The sequence below is a fragment of the Eurypyga helias genome, unplaced genomic scaffold (genome assembly GCF_000690775.1).
Source record: "Eurypyga helias isolate BGI_N326 unplaced genomic scaffold, ASM69077v1 scaffold6662, whole genome shotgun sequence".
NCBI classification, from domain to species: domain Eukaryota; kingdom Metazoa; phylum Chordata; class Aves; order Eurypygiformes; family Eurypygidae; genus Eurypyga; species Eurypyga helias.
In genome coordinates this window covers 19,864-47,713 of record NW_010237763.1, presented here as the reverse complement: position 1 = coordinate 47,713, position 27,850 = coordinate 19,864, and the positions used below count along the sequence as shown (strand labels likewise).

General features: G+C 44.6%; 2 protein-coding genes across 2 annotated transcripts in view; one reads left to right on the top strand and one right to left on the bottom strand.

The window, feature by feature from the left end:
- The window catches only part of LY75 (lymphocyte antigen 75), a 41,671-nt gene extending 36,597 nt beyond the window's left edge, over nt 1-5,074 (top strand). The window contains exons 30-34 of the mRNA XM_010147572.1: nt 667-845; nt 1,338-1,501; nt 2,755-2,877; nt 3,334-3,501; nt 4,890-5,074. Of these exons, the coding sequence (XP_010145874.1) occupies nt 667-845; nt 1,338-1,501; nt 2,755-2,877; nt 3,334-3,501; nt 4,890-5,074 (819 nt within the window). The remainder of the gene's footprint in view (nt 1-666; nt 846-1,337; nt 1,502-2,754; nt 2,878-3,333; nt 3,502-4,889) is intronic.
- A 9,784-nt stretch (nt 5,075-14,858) lies between these two features.
- LOC104506581 (unconventional myosin-X-like) overlaps nt 14,859-27,850 on the bottom strand; it is a gene marked incomplete at its 5' end in the record, with an annotated part of 32,758 nt that continues 19,766 nt past the window's right edge. The window contains 10 exons of the mRNA XM_010147570.1: nt 14,859-15,234; nt 15,823-16,014; nt 16,801-17,250; nt 18,786-18,909; nt 19,734-19,870; nt 20,835-21,042; nt 22,286-22,583; nt 24,454-24,577; nt 24,924-25,081; nt 26,245-26,439. Of these exons, the coding sequence (XP_010145872.1) occupies nt 15,121-15,234; nt 15,823-16,014; nt 16,801-17,250; nt 18,786-18,909; nt 19,734-19,870; nt 20,835-21,042; nt 22,286-22,583; nt 24,454-24,577; nt 24,924-25,081; nt 26,245-26,439 (2,000 nt within the window). The remainder of the gene's footprint in view (nt 15,235-15,822; nt 16,015-16,800; nt 17,251-18,785; nt 18,910-19,733; nt 19,871-20,834; nt 21,043-22,285; nt 22,584-24,453; nt 24,578-24,923; nt 25,082-26,244; nt 26,440-27,850) is intronic.

Sequence of the window (27,850 nt, the reverse complement as noted above, 5' to 3'; positions counted from 1 at the left end):
GTACCTGCTCTTGGTCACCCCACTAACAGGGCTGGTAAACAGTTTTCTGCTCAGGATATGAAATGTTTCTGATGCTTTTCTCCAGTTTCTTGGAATGTCTATTCCATGTAGTAAATTACCTCCTTTAAACACCATGTAACATACGTTAAAATATTTTCAATTTTAGTGTATGTAGCTACACTGAGATATATTTTCCAAATCCTTGAAGTTGTAAGATAATATAAATGTCCCATATCATGCCTTGTGGCACAAAGAAGTACAATTTGCAGCACTACCTTTAGAAGCTCCAGATTTATGGCTCTCTGTAGGATCAGATGCCATTAGCAAATACCATCAGACAAGGCTGTATGGAGCCTGTTTAGCCCAGCTCAGGACTGGCCCTCCAAGGTTAGGCGTCCCTTCTGCCAGGAGGCACAGCAGGAGACTAACAAGCATGCCACAGTTTCTCAGCTCCCACAAATAAGCAGGATATGCATGTTAAGAACTGATTGGAAAATGCAAACTATGCTGTACATTTAGTATGGATTTAGAAAATGAGGGCACCTGCACTTGAATTTGTCACTCTGCAAGGGATAAATATTGCTACGTGACTTAGTAATGACTGACAAGATGTAAACCACAACCATATGCTGTGGCTGAAAAGTTGTGGGATTTTTCTTTAATTAGGGAAGTAAAGCTAATTTTGAATGGTCAGATGGGAGCGACTTTGACTACTATCCTTGGGAATTAGAAAACTCAAATACCACTGAGAACTGTGTTCTGTTGGATACTAAAGGATCTTGGAACCGTACAAAATGTACAAATGTTGCTGAAGGTGCCGTTTGCTACAGCCCTCCAAAGAGTAAGTGTTATTTTCAGTATTTTGTGCAGTTGTTTTGAGGGTTCTATCTTTACATGTTGTATTTAGAACTAGAATTGAAGGCTGAAATACTACACGTGATTCCCTCTTGAAGAAGACTTGTCTAACAGGAACAATTAACCACTTTTTAATACTTAAGGGAGATTAATTCTCTCTATTCCAGTGGTGAAAATCTAAACTAAGCCTCATCACTTGTTGATCACCTGTGATATGAATATGAAATTATATCTTTTCTGAATCAAAATCCTTACCAAACACGTACAAACTTCAAAACCCTCTAAAAGGCATGAAAAAACCCGTTCCCAAGCCTCTGGGACCTGTCTTTTCAAATAAACTCACCTGTGACACACGAAGGAGGGATGTAAGCTGATCGAAGAGGAGAAGTAGTCCTTGTTAATGCTTATGGTCCTGTTACTACAGAGTGGGCACAAGCTCCTGCAGCAGAAATAACGTCAATTCTTTCTGTCTTTGCAGGGAGACAATTACAGCCAAAGCAAGTGAGCAGAGCCCCAGGATGCCCGCAAGTTAGCGGCACCCCGCAATGGATGCAGTATAAGGATCACTGTTACGCGTTTGACATGGCGTTCTACAATTTTTCTGTCTATAATGTGGAGGATGCTAAGAAAGTCTGCCAGAAACTGAGTATGTTTAGACTCTCTTATATTGCAACTTGCAATTTGTCCATTATTTGAAAAGAAGAAGAAAAAAAACAACCCTCAACCACCAAAAACCCTACACTGTTGATACTTCAGCTTTTGCAATCCTTTAGTTTAGGAAGAGTCATCACCAGCTTTATCTTTGAACTTCTGATTAAGGTTCTTGATAAAACTCTGTGGTGTGCTGAGTGGCAGATGGATAGGATATCTGCAAGTGAAATGCAGATAGCCATTCACAGAGGATTCAGAAATGTCAGGCTACAAGTTTGGAGGGAGGCATTTTATTTACATACAATTAGCGGTGGTTACAATAAAGTTAGTGCTGTTGGTGGTGCTTTCCTACTAGATCTGGCATTAGCTGCCTGCTAAGAGGGAGTTGCTAGCCTATCAAATGGTCCAAAGCACATACTTTATAGATACTATTAAGGCACATAATGTCACTAAAACACTTAACTGTGTCAAATTAAAGGATTTTCTCTCTTCTTTGATAAGCTCTGTGGGGAACTGTATTGCAGGAGATGACGTTAAGCAGTCTTGTGTACAGAATTTATATTCACCTTCTTAGCTTAGAAGCTAGTGACTGTCTCACATTCCTTTTATTGCATTTTCTTATGATGTGAAGTTGAACTTGCTATGTAGAATGAAAAAGAAAAGGTGTAAGTAGTCCCAGTCCTGGATGCTGTTTTCTATTGAATCCTACCTGGTCTGGTAGTTGGAAGGGAAAGTGATCTTTCTCTAAATTAAGCTTCTGGCTCGTATTTGCATATACATGCCCTCTGAGCCTGTCTCCACTATATCCTTAATTGCTACAACACCGTATATATAAACCACACAATGGGGGATCGATTTTAAGATTAACCTGACCCAGCAAAACGCTGAGCTTTTGATCAACTGTATTTTTGAAAATGGTTTATTCCTTGGTCAAGATTAGCAATTCTGAATATGGCCTATCTTTTGATATCTTCCACGTATGCAGTCCACAGCTGCAGTAAGCTTACTCCCATTTCCTTTTGTATGACCTGCTTGAATAACCAGTCATCTGAAGCTGCCTCGTATAATATGCTGTGTTCTAGGAAACAGGGGGATATGTCTTTATTTTGCAGGTTACTTCAAGCTAATTTCACAAGCCCAGAGCAGCAAATCTTTTCCCATAGTAATTGTTCCCACAGAAAGCTCCATGTACAAACCAATGAAAAATCTCTGAAACTGCAATTCTGACCTGTTTCCTCTTCTCCTTAGATCCTTCAGCAACCCTTCTGACTATAGGGGATGCTGAAGAAAATGCATTTGTGAGCACACACATAAAGGAAAATGATCTCATTACCAGGAACGTATGGCTTGGCCTGGCTCAGAGCTCAAAGGGTAAGAAGTAGCAACCGCGTGTGAGCATGAGCATTTCATGTGGCAAGTAAAAATGCTAAGTCCTCAAATAAGAATACAGTTTTGTGGTGTTGATAGCCTACAGTAACTCCTGCCTGAGGCTGGAATCCCTCATTTCACACTATAAAAGGCTTTGGACTTCTTTGTAGCTTAACTCTCTTCCTGTTACAGACAATCAGGAGGCAGTGAAATTCGTTTTCCCCACCACTGTCATTGGTGCCTAACCCTTAAGCTGCAAATGCATCAAACGCTGAAGTCCTGGAGAAGCGTGGCTGAAAGTGATGTCTTCCTATCTGTTGCTTTTCATGTACAGGGTAGTCAGTCAGCCCTGTTTCTTTGGGCAACGTGAAGAAATAAGGGGATTGCGAGTGACACTGTGCGGTGTTGTCACTGTGTGTTGGTAAACCTACGCTAAGCAGCTGTTTTTTTCCCCAGCAGATAAGTCCCTGAACTGGCTTGATGGCTCATCAGTTAATTACGCCAACTGGGAAAATAAAACTGCAGAAATCAATGAGAAGTGCAGCGTTATCCTGTCCTCAACTGGCGTGTGGTCCAAAGTTGACTGCAGCCGTAGCCAAAGCAGAGTGGTCTGTAAAGCTCCTTTAGGTACGAAGCATTGACTTTTAGCAGAGAATTAATTATGTGGCAACTATTGTCAGCTGTTTTTTGGGGGGTTGGGGGGGAAAGTCCATGTTGAAATATTGAAAATGCAATTCACAAAAGAACCCATCATAGAATCATAGAATGGTTTGGGTTGGAAGGGACCTTAAAGATCATCTAGTTCCAACCCCCCTGCCATGAGCAGGGACACCTTGCACTAGACCAGGTTGCTCAAAGCCACATCCAGCCTGGCCTTGAAGACATCCAGGGATGGGGCATCCACAACATCTCTGGGCAACCTGTTCCAGTGCCTCACCACCCTCTCTGTGAAGAATTTCTTCCTGATATCTAATCTAAACCTCCCTGATTTCCATGTGTACCCGTTACCCCTTGTCCTGTCACTACAGGCTCTTGTCAAAAGTCCTCTCCCAGCACCCTTGTAGGCCCCCTTCAGATACTGGAAAGCTGCAATGAGGTCTCCTCGGAGCCTCCTCTTCTCCAGGCTGAACAAGCCCAACAAGCTCTCTGCCTAAGCAAGAGCCTTCTGCTGCTGTTTTGCCGTAAGATTGCATTCAGGGGCAAATTCTCTAGGAATTTACTTCTCCTGGCTCTCACTAATCCACTTTAAGGGGTAAGGGAGAGAACTGAAATCCCCACTTACAAGGGAGCAGAGAGTAGTTGCTATTGCTTCTTACCACAGGGTACCTCTCCTGGGTGAGTCTGTAGGTGGGAACAGGAAGGACTCCTGCTTGTAAGAGATGCCAAGTAAGCAGGTACGGCCTGTTTCTGGGCTTGAGGAGGCTTCTGGGAAGGGCGTCCCCTAGTCTCAGAACACTCAGGCCCCATATGACTTCCTCATACTCTGCTGTGTCCAGGAAGGAGAGCAGGTACTGAGCATTAAGCAAGCAAGTTCCTGAGAAGCAGTGGAATCTTTCTGGTATGGTATACATCTTCACTGAAGTGGAAATGCAGGAATAGATTTAACTTCATGCTGCTAGGGAAAACCTCAGCAAGATCTCGACAGTCCAAGGGAAGCATAATTCCATTCCTCTCCAAGAGAGCCCAGGAGCTCATTTGATTTCTGAAGCATACAAACCTTGAAGAGAGCGGCATATAGCAGTAGGTTTTTTGACCTCCATAGGTCCCTTCCAACCTAAACACAATTAGGAAATTAACAATGGAATGGGAAAAATCAGCTGGTAGATGCCAACTCATAGGGGATTTTAACTTCACACCTGAGGAAGTTAAGAACATCAACACGATGAAGCAGTTTGCCGTAACTTCAACTGAACGCGTGCAGTGTTAGCGTGTCGCTACCTAAGCGCCAACCCCACGACACAATATCCTTACCTAAACTCTTGAAGAATAACCGCCTGTGTTTTGTGCTGTTACAGGTTCAAATCACACTGGGGTGGCTGTAGCACTTGCCCTGCTAATTATCCTCGTCTTCATTGTCGGATTGGTGTGGTACCTCTATAAAAAGAAGCGCCTTCACTGGAGTGCCTTCTCTTCCGTACGCTATCAAAGAGGGATGAACGATGACGAAACTGATGATGTGTTCACAAAAGATAGCTATTGAGAAACTGTTCGTTCTGGGCAATTTAGCATGAACTTCACTGTGTGAAGCCATAAGGAATGAACTACTTGATGGTTTATTACTTCTTTGTGGAAAAGTAATAAGGTTATGAATGGGGGCTAAATTTTGTTCTTCTATACAAGTGCAATTTTTATTCAAGTCCATGGTAATCACTTACATCTGGCCTCAGCCATTTAAGGTGCAAGGTTTCTAGAGTTCTGTGACACTTTTTAAACTACGGTATTTTCTCTTTTTCCTGGAAGGTGTTTGTAATAGAATAATTAATGCCAGCAGTACTCCATGGAACATCATCTCAATGAATGCACTTAAAACTGCAGCTTGGATTCCATAACTTTGTACAATTATCCATCAGCAACTTCACGCCGAATGATGTACCATTCTGACATGCTGTAAGGGTTTTGCTGCTAGCATTGGGTAGAAGCTAACACAGAGATCATCGATGAAGAGCAGACAAACTGTCTTTGTGTAGCAACTTTTGTAATAAGCAGTTACAAATTTTGATGCAGCAGAGGAGGAGGGAGTTACCAAGCAACTAAGTATTCATTCCCATCCAACTGGGATTTAAATTCTCTTGTTATAGTGGAGGAAGTTCATACTGTTAATTTTTTCTTCCCCCCCGCCCCACGTCATAGCAAAAAAATCCAGTTATAGTGGTGGGAGAAGAATCTTCCTTAGAATGTACATTTTTAATAGAGAATTATGGGGAATACCCGGCACTAAAACCTTGCCATCTAGGAGTAAATTAAATAAACATGGACTATTTGAAACCTGAGACCGTGGCAACCGGATGGAGCACTACTCTTATCCCCTGAAGTTGGTAGTGGGGCTTACGAAAATACCCATTAAGGGCTAAGTGCAAATGCAAGCGGAACTCAAGATCCAATCAAGCCTTAGCATTATAAAAGCAGAGGCGTAAATGTGGTGTTTTATCCTGTGACATCGCTGTCCTTAAAGCAAATGGTTCAGTTTCTTTTCACATCTCCTTTGACAAAGTTTTTTAATGTTTACAGTGAAAATCAGTATCTGAACTTATGCATTAATTAAGATTCAAAAAACTGCACTTAGAGTAGTATCTAGAGAAGGGCATACTGCATACTATTGTATGTCTTCAAACTACTCTGAATTTAGACCTGGGTGACTTTGCTTGTAGATCAAAGCACAGAAAAGACCTGCTTTGTTTTATGATCTGTTGCACTGTGACACCCCAGGACAGGAGTGTTGCAGTGACAGTGTTCCTTGTTCCATAAAGACATATTCCTGGCATTTACTTCCCCTAATTTTCTTATTTATGCTAGGGTTAAATGCCTAACTCTATAGGTGAAACATGTCATCTGTCCAAGAAACAAGATAAAGAGATACCTAAGGAAGGAGTGAGAAAGAATGTATGGTAAATAAACTTGTGTACATAAATGCTAAAAATACTTGAGTATTTTACATAAAACTTAAACTTGATTTTTGTATGTGATGTGTCACTGTGGACTTTTCTCTGCACTCCAAAGCAAGCTATGAAGGGAAAAAGGGAAGACAAAATTCTATCTATTAATTACTCTAATGATTTGACGAATTCTTGTTTTGAAAAGAAGTCTTTAGAGTTTTTTAATGCACAGTACAAAGAACAGGCACATGTACTCTTATGAAGGAGGCTGTGCAAAAGAACAGCTCCGCACCCACGTGACGGTGGTACGATGCGATACGTAGGAATGCGCTTGGTCTGCCGCACTGAGAAACGTACTACTGACTTCTCTGAAGCAACGGTGCGAGGTCGTGATGCTCAGCTGCCTTTTCCCCCTCCCTGCAGTTTACCTGTGTTGACAGCACTTTTCTTTGTTCCAGTTTGCACTATTTTGATAAGCAAGCGTTTATCATTTGTATTGAGAAATAGAGACCTTCTTGTAGATACCACTTCAGAGCCTGATGAAACAGCAGCGGAACCGCTGCGGTAGTTTGCTGATCAAAGAAATAAGCACTTTTGTTGTTTATTCGATATTCTGGGCACAATTGCAAAAGTTTTCTTTCTTCTTTCTTGAGGTAACTTGTAGAAGAAGTAGTTGTGACATAATGAAAACAACCCTCACCCACCTTAAACCTACCCTGGGATGAGAAGTGTTTGACACGTGACAGGGCCTGGTTCCTGTCCTCTTCTGGTTTAGCTTTTAGGCCAAAGTGCTTTGCTGAATGACTCCTAATGTAATGGACTAAAAAAAGTGTTGTTTATTGTCCTTTTCTAACAGTAATAGTAAGTGGGGAAAAATATTTACAAATTCTCATGTTTCGAGGTTTACTAGTTTTATAGATGTTTATACTTTGAGCATTTTTAAGTATGAATCTGAAATGGAAAGAGGAAATACATAGCAAAAGCCTAACTCTCCGATACATGAATATATACTTTTTATTAAAAAATTATATTTTATTCTTATGAGTGATGTAAATAATTTTTTAAGGCCCCGTTCCTCATATTTGTTTCATCATACCAAAGCTGTCTAATCACTGGTAATTCTTATTTGAGTAAGCACAACTGCCGTAGCGCAGGTGAGTAACCCACTTTATTTGAAGTGCATAGAAAGATTATTTAGCAGTATTGTTATTGAAAGAATAAAGTTAAATCAAACACTAAACTGCTCACACTGGTTTTATTTCCGTGGAAGCAGTTATCACAGCTAAGGTGCAGCTCATTAATCACTGGGTAGGAAAAAGCCCATAGCACAGGGGCTGTGATCACAATTAAAGCAGATTGTAAGTGTTACCACGATAAGAAAACCTTAGAGGTAGTAAAAATCTTTGATGTATTCAAGAAGAACGCCTGTAACTTTCTTTTTGGAGTTGAAAACAAAGTTTATCATGGAACATGGTTATACTTGGCTTTTATCAAGCTGCTTCTGGGTTTGCACAGAAAGAGAACATTACCCTGTGCCTTTTTTTTTTTTTAATTATTTCAAGGTGTAGTTCATCAGCACCTTGGGGCCCACCTTAGCTCCAAAGCGGTTCATAAGGGCTCCCAGTGTAACTCCTCCTAAAATATGGGCAGAGTTAAGTTACTTTCAGCCATGTAAGATTTGCAATTGAAGCATGGGATGTATTCATTTCCAAGTATCATCTGAACTCTGAATTCCAGACCTCCAAAATCCATGACTGCGGGTCAAAGGACAGTACTATTTCTACTGCAGTAGCGGCCTGCTGTGCTTGCTGGCAGAAACATCCAACTGTGCAAGGCTATGAATGAGGTCATCTGCTTCAAAAATATTAATTAAAACCAGAAGATGATGAGCAAGGAAAGAGAAGCACAGAAAGAAAGTGGTATTCCCAGGTCACAGAGCAATGGAGTTGGGAGGACATCCCGGAACGCCTTCATCTGAGAGCACAGACCGTCTGCTGGACCTGTGGTAGCCCCAGAAAAAACCTGTACCAACTTCAGGTAAATGCAGAAAGGTGGTTTTTGCACACTTACACCCTGTGGTGTGGCTCTGTCCCATTGGCCTTCCCCGTGTTAGGGCAGAGCTCCTCTCATGGTGAGTTTTGCCAGGGTTTTGGTTCCTCTTCCTGAATTTCACCCTCAAGTCTCTGTCACTGTTTCTGCTCGTTGCTCTGGACATACGTTATACATCCGAACGCTTTTGAAAGGGGGAACTAAAATTGCGATGGCCCGTCAGTGATATCTTTTGTGCAGCTGCAAACAAAGACCGCAGAGTACGGTTTTTGTTGCTACAAGTCAGAATTACAACTTGTACCCTCCGTGCGTCCACTGTTGCTGCGTGTGCGGGGCACAGTGGGATGTGTAACCCCCAGGTTCAGAAAAGTCAGTTGAATTCCTTCTGTTGTCAAGAAGTGCATGAAGTTCTTACTGACCAAATTCAACAGCCTTTTGGCACAGTTTTAAAGCAGGAACTGTGAGCACTATTAAGGAACTAAGCTTAGGAAAACGAGGAGCTAATCTCCTTGAGAGAAAGATTCAACTGTCACTCTGATGAACCTTTCCCATTTAGTTCTGAGGAGTTGTAAGATAAAAGTTGACAAAGCACTAGAGGAGGTAATTTCCTGTTAATAGCAAATTAACTTGCAAATGGTGCCTAGCATAAATGCCAGTATAAAATGCTGTCAGCTTGGGTTTATTCCTTTATGGTATATTCACACTGAAAACTCCTGTGTGCTCTATCATAATATCTGCCAGCAGTAACGAAGATTTTTAACAGATTTGAGGGGGCAGGGGAGGAGACCAGATGAGGGGTTTATTGTGATTACACGGTAATGCACCACAGACTGCAAGTCCTGCTGGATTTCTCTTTGCCAGTGCAGAAGGGACTGTAATTACAAACAGAGCAACAGTTGTTTATTCACTTTGCTCCTTTTCAACATAAATAATTTACTCCAAGGTGGCTTTTAGGAAAGTGGAATTTCAGTGATACGAAATAATTACTGCAAAATGTGCTTTCTTCATTATGCTGGCCCCTTATGTGCACGTTTTTTGTTAGAACAAATGAGAACAAAGATCTTCCGCTGCACTCCGTGTCTCAGGACACTCGTATGGATAGTAAGTGTTCTGCTTTCTATTAAACGTCTCTTTTCAGATGGCAGGTGTCACAGTTCCCCTTGAACAGACGACACAGAACAGATACTTAGACAAAACCACGGTGCTTATACTCTAAAACCCAGCAGGATTTGTACACATATTCAAATTAAACTTACTAAGTGGTGGTTGAGATGATTTCACAAACGTGGGTGATTGAATGTCATCCCCATTAGCAACCAAACTGCTTTCTGTTTCAGTGAAGTGGCTTCATTTTCATAAACGTGTTCTGGATATTTAAGGAGCATCTCGTGTCAAATGAGAGTGTGAATCACACACGTATACGGATAATTGAAGGGCACGTTTACCCTGGGCTTGGAGTGTGAGCTACTTCAAGGAGAAGGGCTGGGTTCCTGACACCTTGGGCTGTCTCCTGCAGTCGCTGTTTGCGGGGTGAGTACTGCCGGCAGCCCCACACCAGCACAGACAGCCAGAACAACCCCTAATGCCGGGGCACCGCAGCCCCGGCTGGCATGGGGGTGACCCATCCTCTGCAAGCGATAAACCTACAGCAGCTGGGGGAGCAGCTCCCTCGACCCTGGCCCAAGCACCCCCAACGCAACAAGGAGGAGTTTGTGGTGGGCAACATCCAGCATTTGCCTCTCCCAGCCACAGGGTCACCCTCCACACCTCCCCTCCTCCTGCATCCAGGCATCCTCCTGCCAAGCAGGTCCCGTGCCTTTATACCCCGCACCAGTCTCACCTTGCAGGACCAGCTCTGCTTCCAAGCGCTGAATCCCAGGCCTTCCGCCGCCTCACTTTGCTCCCAGAGGATGACTAGCCAAGGTGCAGCTGTCCCAGAGGAGCTGGAAGGGGAGGGCTCCCGGTTTAAATACCGTTCTGCCCACGGGCACGCCCCAACGAGGGCACAACCGGGGACAGCTGAGGTTCCCAGGCTCGACTGGCACGGTGATGCAGCAGGACAGCGGCCAGGCAGTAAGCTGCTCCTGCGAACCCATCTGCTCTGCTGCAGGGCTCGCAAAAGCCATCCCGACGCCTACCTAACCCCTTACAGGACCGGTTGGGTTTATCCTGCCAGGCTGCCGCTTTCTGAGTGTGACTTGCAGAGGATTTACTGCTGCTTGGTGTTATGGGAAGGACACGTGTGGGTTGGTAATCCTGAGACACCACAGCCTTTTGGGATAGCCCGAGGCATCTGCCACGCTTGGGGGAAGCACCTGGGGCTGCAGGCGGTCCCAGCCGTGTCCTGGGTGCAGCCCTGGGAGGAGACGGAGCTGGGCGCCCTGAGACATGGGGCAGCGGGCGGTCGCGCACCCCTGGCAAGAACCAGGAATCACCCAACATCCTGTGTTTGCTCTTGGCTCTGTCCAGACCTGAATGCCGGTGCAGAGTCCAGGAACGCCGTGCGATGGAGTCCTCCCCGCCGGGGTTTGTGAGGCTGCCAGAGGAGCTGCGCTTCCCAGCCGGGCACAGGTGAGTGAGTTTTACTGCAGCCGAGTGCTCAGCAATCGCCTCTGTTGACAGCGGCGTGGGGCCAAAGCGTGCATCCACCTGCAGCCGTAGGAGTCTCTGGTATGAGCTGTTGACAACAGCTTAGCAAATTTGCCACAGATTTAGGAGGTTGTATTTTACAGTGGGGGCTGGAATTAACGTGAGAGGGATTTCCTTGAGTGCCCAACGGGAACGTGTCCTTTTGGAGTGCATGCACAGCATAATGATGCTAAGAACAGTTTATGCATGGCAAGGCTGTGTGTTTTAGAACCGGGTGTAACTAAACAGGTGATGTTTACAGTCAGACTGGTTTAATAATCAGATACAGGTGGTTGTGATAGAATTTACCGGGGGCTGTGATTTTGCATAGAGCCGATTTGAAGATGAGTGTGCGGGTGCTGATTGGGAACTGCGCCCTGTTCCGAAGCCTGACTCCATCACCCACCGGCATGAAACTCCGTTAGAACGTACAATGTGAATTAACTAGTGGAGAAGCACTGGGGTGGGGCCCAGCAGGGGCTGCACATCACGCTGGCAGGGTGATAAAACAGGATTAGGATGGGAGTGGGAGAATGCCATGAGCCGGCCATCGCCTCAGGGGGTTATTCACTGCAACGAGTCCTCAGTGAATCCCTGCACGCTGTCAGTCTTGCAGGACCTCCAGCCGTGCGCGTGTGATGTCACGATAGCGACATACTGGATGAAGGAAGAGTTTGAAACCCAACAGCTGCAAACAAGCAGGACTGGCTAGGTAGCTCCCACTTCAATCCATGGTGACTGGGCTTGGCCCCTGCGTTTGCTACCAAGAAAAAGTTCAGCTGTGCCGCTGGTCGCGGCTCGGCAGGCAGCGAGCGGGGAGACCTGCAGTGCCAGACCGCGAGGCGCTCCATCGCAAGAGGGCTAGGGGAGAGACGCGTCGGCCGAGCAGCCAGTGTTGGAGTTTGACACCCTCCTCCGCCCCAACATGCGGTAGCTGCCTACGTGTGACTTAAGGCTTCCCAAGCAGAAAGGAGGCAGGGACAGGATGGCTTTGGAAGCACACAGAAAGGAACACAACTGCTGAGGAAAGAAAAGCAGCTGCTGAAGTAAGCAGAGGCAACTCCTGCCCCAAGAGTAAGACCTGGAAAGACTAGGCAAGGTGGTAAGGATGAAGGAATTGAAAATCTGTAGACGGTTGTGTAGAACTGTCTCCAGAGCCCCAGTGCTCTCAGAGCATCTGAACAAGGGATATGTAAGAGCACGCTCCTGGAGATTATTCCTCATTGCTTGCTATCCATACCCGTGTATGCCTTGAGGGTACTTGACCCGCCAGATGATTGCCTGGCTGTGTGCTGCCCGCAGCCCAGCTCCACCCCTTGGGTGACACATGCTCCTAGGTGACCCCCACGCCTGGGCTGTGCCACTGTTCGAGAAGCGCAGCTGCAGCTGGTTTGAGCTGGAAGCCATTCTCTGCTGTTAGTGACTTTGCAGGTGCCCAAGAAAAGGGATGGAGCTGATCCTGATGATGGGGCCTTTGGAGAGGATTCATTCCTTGCTCTGCTTTTCCCACAGCAGCCGTCTCGGAACCGGTACCGTGAAGGCGCATGGGACATCTCACACTGACCAAAGGCGCGACTCAAACCGGAGCGAGTGGCAGAAGCTGGAAACAAACCTTCTCCATCGTACTGGCAAACTGCTTCCTGTGATTCACCACAAAGGTAAAAATTGCTCCTAAGAGGAAGGGCTGTTGTATCCTCGTGCTGTTGATGCTTTTCACTTAACGAGTTCCGAGCGTTAGGTCGCCGAGTAAACACCTGACCATGAGCACACACTGTGAGCCAATACAGCCTGTGCAATCCAATAATTTATTAAACGTTCGTCTTGTAAAGCCAGTTACAAATTAAAAAAAAAAAAAGACAGCAGAAGGAATTCTGTAATAGAAATGAGCAAAATTACAACAAATAGTAATGGGAGTTACATTCCCGAGTGGGTTCAAGCTGCCTGCAGCAACCCAAGAGCCAGAACACAGAGACAGTGCAGAGTTAGGACAGGGATATATCAAGGCTGGATACACAGAGGGATCTAGTCAGCACACGGACCGACACAAAGCCTTACTTCGTGGGTTGCCTCTGCGTTCCCGTTCTCGCTCCCTTGTGACCTGCTCACTTTTTTTTTTTTCTTTGTGACAAAAAAGGGGGTGTTTGTAGGATCCTTCAGTAAAGCTATTTAAGGCAAAACTCCAGTTGAATGTGTGATACGCAGCAGTGGCTGGTTGTGTGGGAAGTGGAGAGTGTTTGCACGTGCTGCAGTGCAGTGAAATGAGAGAAAAACATAGATTACGTACAGCGTTTTTCCTGTACTGTCAACCCCAGAACTACAGTGTTCTGTGACACAGTATTACTGACGTGGCATGATATGGTGATGAATTGGAAGAGAATCTGGTGCATGCTGACTCCTGGTTTTCTATGAAATTTCTATTTCATAGCTAACCGGCCTGAGCTGCCACTTCTTCAGAATTGGAGACATCTGATCTCAAACATGCAACGAGGCCCATGTTACACACAGCTCTTCGGTTTCATTAAGAAACTGAACGGCCCTTTGCATTCTGGGATCCCAAAACCAGACAAGGGTCATAGAAAATGGCTAGCCAACAGGTTTCTTGAGTGCCAATGCAACCCATTTATGATGTGACCGAGAGAGTATTGTTTTACACAATGAAATCAAGTTTCTGAAGTCAAGAGACTGAGGATGGCTGTCATCTTTCACTGAGAAGAAAAAAAATCCTGCTTCTCTAAATTGCAAGTATCCATAAAAACCTCCAAGAAGCAGTTGTTTTGGCAAAACAGCATGGTTTTCAAGTTTTGTGGATGACTAGGGGACCTAGAGGAGAATGGAAGGGAATTTGGGGATTCAGTGACGGGAGCAGTTCCAATTAGAATTTGGAGGAGGATGAAGGGTCTGGCATCTGCTTACGGTAGTAGAGAGGAAATGAAATTCTCGCCTATAACCGTCTATCTAGGCACCTACGCACTCAGTAGGATGAGTGAAACAGTGAACTGCTCCTTCCTAAAAACTCAGGGAGTCCAGTCATCCTAAAATCCCATATAGAGAAAGAAGGAACATAACAGAGGCAGGCTGCTCACCATAAAACTCCCTGACCTCCATCTAAAACCCAGAGTGTGTGAAAAACAGCTCTTTTGGAAATGCAACTAAATCAACCTCACCTCCAGGGCTCTACAGGGAAAAGGTAGTCATTAATTTTTAGGCAACAGGTGCTGCTTGGCATGTATCCGGGATGGCACCTGATGATCTATTTCAATGGTGCTAGTCCCAGAGATTTTCTCCTATGTTGGATTATTTAGAATTTTAAAGTGCCGTTTTTAAAGTCATGTACCTGTGAACTTCTATTGGAAGGTAAAGAATCACCCATGGTGTGTTTGTTTGTAGGGTCTGTCACTCATGTAGGGTTTGACCTCTCAGTTGGACCACTTGGCTTAAATTATACAAAGACATTTTAAGACCAGGTCAGACCATTGCTATATCCTGAAGCAAAAACCCACAGTGACTTAGAGTTGCTTGCAAAATAAATAAAACCCAAATATTCTAGTAGCAGACCATGCTGCAATCCCATGATCCATGATGTCTGCATCTTGGAAATCCATAAGGAAGCCTATGTTTGCCTCCTGTACTGCAGAGATGGTTCTTGGGATATTTTTCTACCAGTATGACATGTAATGGTGAGAGCAGCAGAGAAGACAGGCAGGAGAAGGAGGATGCTTCTGACCTTGCTTCTTCAAGGTAGACTGTTCATCAAACAAGCAAGGGGAGAAACAAGTTTGGGGTCGTTAATGTTTAACAACAGTTGTTGCTGTTTCATGTCTTTGGGTAGAGGTGCAAATCCTACGGTAGTGTAGATGTCACTTCAGTAGTCAGTCAAGTGGAGTTCTTAAAAAAACATCTTTGCTACACTTGTGCTGGCAAGTTGCAAACACCAATCATTAGACAACTGCCTCTCTCCGGTGGCAGCCCGTTCGTATCACCTAGTCCAGGCGCTGGCGTGACTGTCCGCACTGGTGGCTGATTTGACGCTGCAGCGCTTCTTCACAATCATGTTGATGTACGCCTTCATGATCTTTATTATCTCGCCCACCTAGAGGGAGAACACAGGAACAGAGGATAAGCACACTACAAACCTAATTCCACTGAGGCGTACCAGACATCCTGCAGGAAAAGATTCCCCTTGTCCGAAGTCATGGCACTACAGATTCTGCATGTTAATACTGGATGTGGAGATGACAGTAAGGAAAGAAACGCTTGACAAGTTTGTGTTCTGTTGTTGTCACCCTTAAAAAGCTCATCGCTCAAAGAAAGGCAACTTTAATGCTACCAAACTTTTTTTTTGTATTTGAGTGTGTGAACTCCCCATTCATATACTGGAAAGGAATGAAAAACCAAGCACGCTCATGGGCACCCGAAATTTGAAATTCCCAGCGCAGTGGAAGACCATTCCAATCTCCTTCACTTTCTAACCAGCATTTTTTTTTTCCCCTGTTTCCCCCTGTATTCCCTAAGATGCAGCATGGCACTTTAGGCTTAAGCTCCCTTCATCTTTTTTCCTTGGCTCTCCAGTCCATTCAGCAAGAGTTCTCACACATAAACTTGTCTAGTCCACAGAAATTAGACTTTACTGAAGTGCTCGTAAAACTGTACATACAACAGGTCTTGTGCTTTCGCATACCTGGGATGTTTCAAAGAACATTTCTCTCTCATCCACCGTAATTTTGAAGGTGTTAGGCTGTGGTGCTCCGAAGAAAACAATGTGCTCATACTGGAAAGTTTCTAGTGGTTTAGGATCCCCTCGTTTGTAGACAGACACATTCTCTGTGCTGACTCCAAGCCAAAGATCATTTGGAAATCCACCCTCCTTGCACTGCAGAAAGAGAAATGTGAAATTTTTCATAAATGCAGCGGAGGATCAAACCATCTCTGATTCAAGGAGAAGCCCTTCATTTCTGGGTCCTATAGGACATTTCAGCTCTTCACCCCAGTAGAAAACATAGGACATCTGCAGAAGGAATCTTGTAGGCACTCCTGCTGCAAAGATTTAGAAGTGACGTGGCTGTGAGTCAAATACTAGTTGAGTAAAAAATAATTTTAATACTTAACAGTTCTCATCAGATTTTAAAAGTGATTTAGGAAGTCAATATTGCACTTATTATTCTACAGATAATACAAGCAAGCAACTTGCCATGGTAACCCACCTAGGCAGCAACGAAACTGATAAAGCTGGAACTGGGTTCCTATTGCACAGTGCTCCAACTGACCCAGTCTGAGCAGTTCCTGTTGTGCCACTGCAGGGCCAGATTGCACTTTTAGGTGGCAAGGACAAACAGAGCTACATTTCACATTTGCTTTCAATAGCCACCACCTTCTTAAGACCAGGAAAATGCCAAATTCTATTGCTCTTCTAATGAAGTGGGAATCCACTGTCTCCCTCCATCTACCACGACGCATCAGCTTGCTTGCTGTGTACTCTCTGCGTCGCACCTCTTTGTGTACGTGGTACTTTGGCTCACTCTACGCTTACTAAGGCAAAATGCAGCCGGGTCCTGAAAGTCCCTTGTGCTGCTGAGCAATGCAGCACACACAGCTGTATCTGTTCTGCAGGCTGATGCCTCTCCTTGGCAGGACTTACGTGAGTTTACACATCACTCACCTCAACATCAAAGAGGGTTGACCCATAACCTGGCCACTCCTTTACAATGGACATGTATTTCACCATGGCCTGATGCTGAGAGAGTCCCTGCAGCTTGGTCCATTTCTGTGCTATGCTTGCCCGAGCAGCTGAAAGCTCTTCCTTTACCCACATCTCCATCATCTGCTCCTCTTCCACCTTCTGCTTCTTTACAGAGCCAGTCTTGAAGCTACGTTTCAATGTCCCTTCAAGGAAGCTGGTCCGCCTCCTCTCCAGAGTGTGACTGGAAGTGCCGCTGCTCTTTGTGGAGTGCAGTATTTTGGATTTTAGTCTGTTAACTGGGTAGATTCCATCCAGGGTCCAACTTATTTTAGAATAATCTCCGTGAAGGTACTGCAGCCGCAGAGCTGCTAGGCGCTGCAGAGTGTCCTCTGGTGCAGGAAAATGACCATCTATGAGGCTTTCATGAGCCTACAAACAAACAGAAAGTCCCCAAACGCATTAGAAAGCAGAAGTACACTTCAGTCACAGCTGGTTCCACGTACAGATTCCTATGGCATCTGCCCATCCCAGCAGGAAAGACATGATTCAGGAGGTCAGAGCAGACATAGTAATAGCAAGTCAGAGTCTGCAATGGGTCGATGTGGGAGGAACACATCTTTCTGCAAGCCTGGACAGGACAGAGATCTCTGAGGGGCCCCTATCCTGCACTGAAAGTCTTACAGTTATGAGTTTTTAGGTCTGGAACAGATGGGAGAGACTGGAATTGAGGCAATTTGGTTTGTGCTGTACCCGCTACAGCTCCTGTGTGGAGATTATACTCAGCACCAGAGAGTTAGATGTAACTCAAGACTCTTCACCTCAGTCTCACTGCACACCAGTGCAGTCCCACCTCCTCCTCTTTCACCTGATGCCTCCCCCAGTCTTCTTGCTTCCCTTTGCCTGTTTTTCTGTGAAATATATTTATGGGGGTTTTTGCTACATCCATCTAATATCTGGGTAACATCTGCTCTCCTGCTGGTACTTCTTCCACCACCCTCTGCCAGTGAAAGCCGTGTAGACTGAAAGCCTTGTCAACAGGGAGTTTGGCACAACTGAGTTTCCACACAGTACCACGATGTCTTGTTCCTGACCATTCCCTAGACGTTCTGTAGATAATGATACTCAATCTTCTTTTCAAGAAAGCCCTCTCGGGGAACCACTGTCTGTGGAACATGCTGCCATCTATTTGACTGGCAGTGAGTTTCAGTCTTCACCACACTGACCCCCCTTTAACACATATTAATTCAACAGCCATCATTTTCTGAGGCAAGATCAAAGTGTTCATTGGAATTAAGAAAAATGGGATGAATCATGCAGCCACGTACTCCAGTCAGCTTAGTTTTACATCCCTAATTGCAAAGTTATTTCATACCAGTGTGATCTCTGGCCTAAGCAGCATCATTGTGCTATGGAGTACAGTGACTTAAAAAAGAGGTTACTCAACAGATAAATATTATCAACTATATTCTCTTTCTCTTCTTCTGTAGTACTCTCTCTGCTAATCAAAAGGAATTGCCCAAAAGAGAGGCTTTTTCAGTGAATTCCTGCAACACTCCAAGGATGTGCTGTTCTTGTAAGCTGATATGCAAATAGGTGTAAAGAGAACTGGAAAACCCAGCTGTGTTCTGCAAGTGGCTACGTTTAATGATTCTTCTTGAATCATTATTCAAATTTCTGAATCCTTTAAATCTAAAGATAAATTTTAGAAGTATTTTATTATCATTGGTCATCCAGTTTTCTGAAGCCCTTGTTCATTTTTTTTTGCTTTTGTTCGAATACTCCAGTTCCCCAGAGAACCTCACAGTGTGTCTGCTTGGTAGATTCCAGGCAAAAATCCCACACCTTAAACTCTTCTCTTCAAACCGGCATTCCCACTTCCAACACAAAGGTAACCCACTTTTCTGTATACTCTCGTGTGCCTGTGCCACCCTGAAAACCAAATCGTTCTTCCCGAGCAAGCTTACCTGCTCAAACATGAACGCGAACTCCACCCCATCTTTGGGAACATTCTCAATATCCAAGAAGCAATAAAGCTTAAAATACAACTGCCACTGTCCTTCCTCCTCCTCTTCTTCAGAGCCAGCAAGTCTGTAAGACAGGAAAGAGAATGAGAGGGGAAAAAGCCAGTAACCAGAAACACCATGGTATTGGGATGTCCACAGCACAACTCACAGTATGACGGTGCCTGGGGATTTCTGAAACAGGGAGCATACAGAACTACCTAATGTACCAGGACAATCTCAGTGCAGCAGTCGTTTCTGGTAACATCCATGTTTTTCCTCTGAGTCACAGAAAATTTTGATTCAGAAGGACTCAAAGTTCTGATCAGATACACCTGATCAAAAAAATAAATCAATGGTTCTAGATAAATGCCAGGGTCGGGGGCAGGACACAAAGTGTTCCCCATTTCCATGTAATCTTGGGACTCAAAAGCATCAGCTCTGCCAGCATTTGGAACAAACAGACAACGGCACTGCCAGCTTCTTTCACAACTTATTGCTTTCTTTGTATGTCTGGCCACAAAACCACAGTCCACAGTAAGAAACTGGAGCTGCATTTCTATGCCCAAATCTTCGCTCTCTCTTCTGATATAGGTATTACGACGTATATTGACAAGATCATTATCAGACTTCAGCAAACCTTCCCTGAGCTCTGCTAGGAAACCACTACTCTTTGATAAAGGCACTACTAATTTTGTCCCAACAAGCCTGATAAAGAATACCTTGTCACCAAAATAGATGTGAACATGGTTTTCCACAAAAAGCCCTTGAACCTCACCAGAGAGAAGTTCAAACCAGAGTGAATGGCTGAATCCCTGCGGCTGCTTTGGATAAAACTACCTGATAGTCCTACCACTTAAACCAGTGCTACATCCAACCAAGAGATAAAGATTTTATGAAACATTCTTCTACCTCTCAAACTTGGCCAAGATATCGGCCACAATCACCCGACTCTCAACAGCACGGTCCACCTGCTGATTATGTTCAAAGAGTGCAAACATATTGCGGCTGTCCTCCATTGCTAAACCTCGGATCAGCTTCTCAACCACCTGCAAAAGCAGAGAGAGACAGGTCACAGGTATTGCACACGCTTTCACAACGGGCAGTCGGTGCCTCTTCGGGACGCTCATCATTTCAGACCTCCACCACATTTCTCCCTTGGTTATCTCGTTCTTGCATTGGAGAATTCCAAGCATAAGAGGTCATTCCCTGCAGGGAAGCCAGTACTTCTATTTGATCATCCTTGCTGTTCTCGGAACCTTTTCAATCTCCACTACCCTTCTGGGGATGGGGAGAATTAGAACTCTGCACAAGATCACAGAATGGTTTGGGTTGGAAGGGACCCTACAGACCATCTAGTTCCAACCCCCCCTGCCATGGGCAGGGACACCTTGCACTAGACCAGATTGCTCAAAGCCTCATCCAGTCTGGCCTTGGACACTTCAGGGATGGGGCATCCAGAACATCTCTGGGCAACCTGTGCCAGCAGATGAAGGCACATAATGGATTTAGATGCCATGATAACGTTCTTGGTCCCTCTAGTATCAATTCCACTCTTAACTACTATTTTTACCTCTGTTTAGCACTAATGTTTTCACAGACATGCCTACTATAACCTGGAATTGTGCTTCTGACCTGCTAACAACTAAGTTACTAATAGAATGTCCCTTCCAGAAGGGCTACATTATGAACTGGAATTCCAACACATCCACAAAACTGTATTTATCACGTCTTCATAATTATTACCTTTCCAATGGGTAGAATGCCAAAGTGTTCAGATTTCGCAATACTATTGTTAAGTGATATTCTACACCCAAGCACAGGCCTTGTATAACTCTGAACCCGCACGGTACGTTGATTTCTACAGACTTTGTGGATACAGCAAAAAAGTTATAATTAACAAAAAAATAGAAGAGAAATTGGAGCTGAATGGGGAAAAGGGAGTCCCTTCAACAGACCCGGCATGCAGACACAGAGGTGTCTCACACCTGGTTAATGGTACTAAGGCATTACCTCCCCAGCGCTTGTGTGGGAGTTGATGGTGATTTTACAGGAGCCGCCGCCATGGCAGTACACTGTTGTGGTCATTTCCTCACGGGTGAGAAGAGCCTGGATTTCCTCCTGGGAGGGCACAAATTCCCTTGTCTTTGTTCTCTTCAGTGAATCATTTATGAACTGCGCATACCTGTCTATTTCTGAGCCTGGAAAGAGGTCTTTTACCCTAATTGTAAAGAGAAGCAAAACAAGCCCATCACACAGTGAACCAGAAAGGATACACATCCATATAACTCAGACTACTGTATGTAAAGAGTTCTGTAGAGAGGGTGATGTCGAGTGCAACCACAGGAAGAATGAGCCTGCTTATTTCCTAAACCATACAACCTGCTTTTACTACTCATTCCAAGGTCACTCCAGTGGCATTTCTCAGCAATGTACGCGATAAGCAGTTCAAACTTTCAGTTTAGTACCAGTGGAAGATAGCAGGATTGACTACCTCAACTTACAAAATTGAGATTAAACACTTCAAAATCAAATGTAAACTTTTTTTTCATTTATTATTAATTGCTTTTTAACTTGCTGACTGTTTGAGCCACTTCCACAGTATTTTTCAGAATCCAGAAGGTAGAAAATAGATGCTTGTACACAGTTCCCTTCCCTCCAAGGCCAGCAGTTCTAAGTATAACATGATCTGCAACTCCAGTGATGAAAACATGAAGAGGCAACATGGAGCACTCCTCAGCACCTCTGAGAACCACGCCCTGGATGTCGCTCTTTGGTCTATTGGCACAAATTCCACCTCAATCTTTCCTAGCTTGGAAGGAATCAAATAGATTTTATTGACCTTTCTCATCGTTAGTGAATGGTGTGAGACTGCATGGCTGCAGCTCAGCCCCAGTGCAGGCTGCCTTGGAAAGATCCTGAACATGAATGGGGAGAAAACCTAAGTGATGGAGTTCAGCAAAACTGGAGGTTAAAGCAGATTAGAAATGCAAACTGTAAGCATTATGTGCTTAGTTGAGCAAACAAATATTGAAAAACCATAAATTGGATTTACAGTGTATCTACTGCTCCATAGTATACATTCTGCCTGTGTACTACTTCTGGCAGCTGCAAGGTAGTACGTATTCCAATGAATATGGAAGTACGGTCCTCTACTTTCCTGCAAGATGAGGATGTTCACAGGGACACTAGCAAGCAGTAGGTGACCAGCTGTAAATGCACTTTTAACACAGTTTTGAAGTATTCTGTTTAGGTAGCCTTGCTGTCTGCATCCTTTCATGCAACAGACGGGTGGCAAGGTGGGGGAGAGTTTGAATACAACAACTGGCAGCCAGGACCGGGCACAAAGGCAGGAGGCTGCGACACCAGGGAAGATGCTCGCACGGGAGGAGGGCAAGACAGACAGCTACGACAGGCAGTGGGAGATAAGCAGAGAGAAAGGCTGCAATGAGAGGCAGCTGTACCTTCGGAGGTGGAACTTGAGGTAGCGCAGGATGCCTCGACTAGGCAGAAAAGTGCAGCTCATGCACGACATCAGCTGCCAGTGGTGCAGGTTCCCCGGGCTGTTGGGGTGCGGCATGTGATTGGTTTGCTTGATGAGCTGACAGTACACTTCATCACGAAGGGGCTTTAAATCATGGCAGGTCTGCAGAATGCCTTGGATAATGGGTATGGGGTCAGACACGGTCTCGATTTCCTGAAGGGAGTTAAAGATCTTCACCGCTTCATCCTGTAAGCTGCTGTAACCCTTCTCTTGTTGCACTGGGGAACGACCACAAAGGTGACAAGAGGTAAGCGTCTTCCTCATTCTCTGCTGCCCCAGCAACACTACTAGCAATGGTACCAGTCTGAAACAGAGCAGCAACCTGAGCACTAGCACATCTCCTGAGCTTAAATTTATACTCAAAATTCATTGATGCTTCCACTTGAAATGTGAAAATGAAGTTTTAATTAGTATTTGCCAACATCTAACTTGTACCACTGCAAATCCATTTTTGGATATGCTGTGCAGAAAAGTAGACTAGTCTTTTTAAAGAAAACTAGCACTGAAATCTAGTTCAGGTTTCAGCGTCTGCAGTTGAGTGCCAAGAGAGCCCTTTTGGCATCTGCTCTCCAGACACAGGTGAAGGGGTGGCAGAAAGTCATCTCTGTGTGAACTGCCTCCTCACCTGAGAGCAGCTATAAAGCAGAGGGTCACTAACACAGTGAAGGCTTCAGGTGCCTAAATGCAGACACCGAAGCCTGACTTGCTTACTTCCAAATTCTCTGTTGCGCCCATATTACTGCTGACCCAATCCAAGAGAGTTTTGCCAAGCTGCTGTACCACAGATGCAGCTTTTACCTATCGTTTAGATCTAAAAAGCTCACACCAACCGCGGTTATGTTTTTTAAGCACCTAGATGTCTGCTCTGAATTGCTCAGAAGCATGTGGTACTACCATACTGCTGCAGGCTTGCATTCTCCTTTGCACATACCTGGGGCGGCAGGCCCTTCTGAGTCTCTTGTACAGCCACTGTTTCCCCAGTGGCCATTGTATTGTACAATACAAATACACAGCCCTGTAGCAGTAAGTTCCACAGTTTAAGCACTCACTCTGTATTTCAGAATTCTTCTGTGCTTTTAATCTGCAATTTAATTTGATCCTTTTATCAGTGAGCAGCTACTCTACTTCCACTTTCTCCATGATGGTCCTCTAAGCCTAAAAACTTCTTTTTGAGGCTGAAGAGTCCTGCTCTGTTTAGTCTCTTCACTGTAAGCAAGTCTTTCTATGCCTTTGATCATCTTCGGGTAGGTTTTTACTTCTCCTTTATCTCTGTTAAGATGTGGAAGGCCAAACTGCGTTCCGTATTCAAGATGCAGGTGCGTGATGCTACAGCTGCACAAAGACTTCCCTTTTCTAAGCTTTCAAAACCTTGCATTAGCTGTTTTGTTTCTGTGCTCAGCATGAGAGCTGACATTTTCATAAAGCTATGTAAATTTGTGTTCGCTTTCCCAAGCAGAACGAGATCGCTCAGCCCCATCACTGTCTACGTGGCAGACTGTTTTCCCCATATACACTGCTTTGCATATCCAGAGTGAAATTAATTCCTGTAAAGGTTTTGTGGCCCAGTCACTCCGTGTTAGAGATTATTCTATAAGTCTTCAGCAGCAGCTTTCAGTTTAGGTATGCCAAACAGTCTGGAAACGTCAGCAAATCACGTTTGTTTTCTGGTGGCCTACCAAACAGTCTAGCTCTTTCATGTTCATGATGCAATAGAAGAAGAGAGTCATGTAGTTTGGTTTTACAGCAGCTCATGTATGACTACTGACCCACTGTCAGCTGCATGATGAGATCCTGTTGTAGGACTTGCACTGGAGGCATTTTCAACTCAGTTGCAACTCCAGGATGACAGGCTGCACATCCCCCAGATGGATGATAAACTATATGCCCCCACTTACTTTAAGATACAGTGTACCAAGGATACAAGGCGTGGACACAGCACACATTTTGGGTAAAGGAACTGCTCCCTCTCTCTGAACCCCGTGAGCTACACTGCCCCAAGCAGACTTCACCTGCAAAGAGAGCATTTACAGACCACTTCCATGATCCTCAAAATGTGAGTGGATTCAGTGCCGTGGATAAAATACTTACAGTTGACACTAACATCTCCATACGGCAGCGGGAGCAGTGGGGAATGCAAAGGGTGCTGGGTATATCGCAGGATTGGGTTCCTCCGGTATGTCTGTTCCACTACTTCCAAGTTTGTGCTGTTTTCCTAAAAAACAAAAGTATTATCCTCAAACAGGGATTTTAGAGAAAATGATGCAGCACGGATTTGCAAATGCTTAATGGCGTAATCCTGTGTGCAATTTGTAATTACACAGCAGTTGTAGCCTAAACTTACGGAGATCAGTTAACATGATAATTCAAAATAAAATTCACATTCAGGTTTGATTATTTAGTTGCACAATCATTTAGATTTCTAAGAAATAATTAATTTTTCTTTCTTTCTTTAAGACAGCAACTCTATTTCTTGCCAGATTCTCAGCAGTGACGGTAACGACAGTAGTGATGCATGCAGCTGCTCCCAGCTTTGCTGGAATTAGCACGATGCCACCTACCCTGATGTCACGGATGAGCTGCTGTGTAGGTGTTTCTATGGGAACCTTGCTGTCAATGACACCCTGAATGGCAGAGGCCCAGCGCATCGCTTCATTCAACAGCTTGGTGTACAGTCTGTAGGAGTGCTTTCGCCCGTGGACAATGATGTTCCAATAGCCTGTGGATACACAAAGAAGCTGGAAGGTGAAATGTGCTTCCACATTATCTTCTCTTTCTGTCTGTAGCACATGGCTGAAGAAAACCCTTGCTGCTTTGATAGCAACATATAGTGCGTCTGGTTAAAATTGACATCCCCTGTTTTAGGAAGGTCCCAGTCCAGGTTTTGGCACAAAGACAGCTTTCCAAGATACAAGTATCTCCCAGTGTACTTCCCTGCCAACCTGGCAGCTCACTCTCACAGACAGGGTCTGGGCTACACTGTGCCATTAATCACTCAGGAAAGGACCACTAGATACAGCACCCAGTCAGACTGTCAAATCAATTCTCGTAACTTTTAAAAATACTGTTTGACATAAACTGAGAGAACAGGTCAGGGTAATGACAATTCGCACTGCTAAAGGCAGCCCGTGACATCTGCTGAGGTCATAAATGTGGATGATTTCTCAGGAGTGAGCAGAATAAACTTCCTCTCATCTCACTCTACTACATGCTTCCAGCCATTTTTAAACATATCCCAAGCAATTCCAGTATTCAAATACCTGGTATTTCAAATCTTGTTCTAAGCTTCACCCTCGTTATCAATGGGATTCAACCCTTGTCTCATAATCCCAGTTCCATCCCAAACTCATTAGGCGAGCAATGGAGGATCATGCCAGACCCTGCCTTCCCAGAGCTGTGTCACACTGCACAGAAAGTGAAACAGGCCCTTGTCATCATTTGGTTCTAACAAGTTTAATGATGCCACAAAAAGGACTTGTAGTGTATGCCACTGCTGACATCTACGAGAATAACAGAGACAAGCGCAGGTCATGCTACAGTGTGACAGTTATTTGTGGGGATGTACTGATAATTACAGTGTTGACTGGTATTTACATTTGAACTTTAAGAAATCATACCCCTTTCTCAAATTTGGGAAACAGAAAAATAGTGCCACTGCTCAGTGAAAAAACGTCACCACTGTGTATCTGTCAGGTGTGAGGGAATCAGTGCGACTTGCACACTATTCTCTGGCCTTTTGCAAGTCTCTTAGGGTTTCTGTGGGGACAGATGTTTGCAGCCAGACACAGAGCCTCAGATAACATCAAGACTACCTCCTGTGCCATCCCTTTCAGACAACTCCACACTTGGAAAGTCTGGTCATTACCGCTTTCTTCCTCTTACCTGTGTCTTTGAAGACCCTCTCATCGGGCTGCACTACTGAGCAGAGGCTGTTGAGCACAAGCGTGCCGAGCTTGGCAGCTGTGCGCTCCGATGACTTGTAGTAATCGAGGGCAGTGTTTGTCAGAACAAACCAGCGTTTCTTCATCTTCAGAGAGGACATCTTGTTGCTGCTCTGAACCTCTTTGTGAAGCCAGCCTACCACAGGAACACAAACAGGTCAATGGTTTCACCACAACAACAATCCTGTCTCTTGCCTGGTGGTTCTCTAACTCTGGGATTCGAACTCCACCTCTGCAAAAGGCTCTTCTGGGACCTACCAGCTCTGCTTTACTGGCCATAGCATATCCTGCACAGTCACTGTAAGAATTAGTCCAAAATTTTCCACAGAGCTGCTCTATCCTTCAGCCCTACGTATTTTTTTATCAATTAATCTGTGGTTTAGTTTGCCATTGCAGTGAGAGCATCCTCTATTCAGGATGTTCCCCTCAAGTCACGAACATCTGAATAAATTATTTACAGTTCATTCTTCCAAAGAGATGCCCAGTGCCTATCCAAATCTCAGTGGAAGAGGTTTGGTGATACATGTCTTCTACTAGAAAGATCTTTAAGCATTATATGCATGTCTTCCTCCCACAGTCAGAAAAATAATTTCTCTCTCATTATAGATTCCCCACCAAAAAAAAAAAAAAATTCAATACTATAAGAGAAAAAATGACAGTCTAAGCACTCGAAAGGACAATTTTCTATTCAGAGATGTAAAAAGCAACGTCCACCCACAAGTCAAAAAGTTCAAAGAATGTGGGACAGAGCCCAGAGGTTCCATATAAAGAACAGATGAAGAGACAGACCTTCCCAAATATAAGCCTTCGTGCCTACACTACTGTCCCGCGGGAATCATACTGTGAAATGCAGAGCATACCTTGACTTTGCAAAGGAGAATTCCTTTTTTTCTTCAGCTAATGAACAGAGTGATAAAAGGAACTGTTACCTTGCAAGTATACTGAATTTAAGGTACTCAACTGTTGTCTGACAGTCTACTTCGGATCATTCAATGTCCTTGAAATGCTTAAGACTAGGATGGAAGGCTTCTTCCGCTTTTTGGTGACCCTTTTCTTCCTGTCCTCCAGCCTTGCCATGACCACTCTCAGACCTTTATTCCCTCATAGCTACTTTCTGTAAGACTTAAGACAATTTTCACTACAAGCTTTTGACTAAATCTTTTGCTCAGCCTCAGAGAATTCTTCTCACCTCACTATGTCACCCTCAACAAGTCAGTTTGCTCAGCTGAGGACAGCAGCAATCCCACGAAGATCTCTCTCCCCTTCTCTACATGACAGGTGACAGAAGGAGCAGAGCGTTCTGAGAACAAAAGCTGCAGTGTCACTTTATGGTCAGTCTAAGCCAGCTGCTCCTGAACAGCAGCCATGCTCCCTCCTACTCCCTGATGGCATTTGCTGGACGTGTTGCAATAGGCTGTGGAATTAACATCAGAAAACTAAACATTTCATAGAATCACGGAATGGTTTGGGTTGGAAGGGACCTTAAATATCACCTAGTCCCAACGCCCTGCCATGGGCAGGGACACCTTCCACTAGACCAGGTTGCT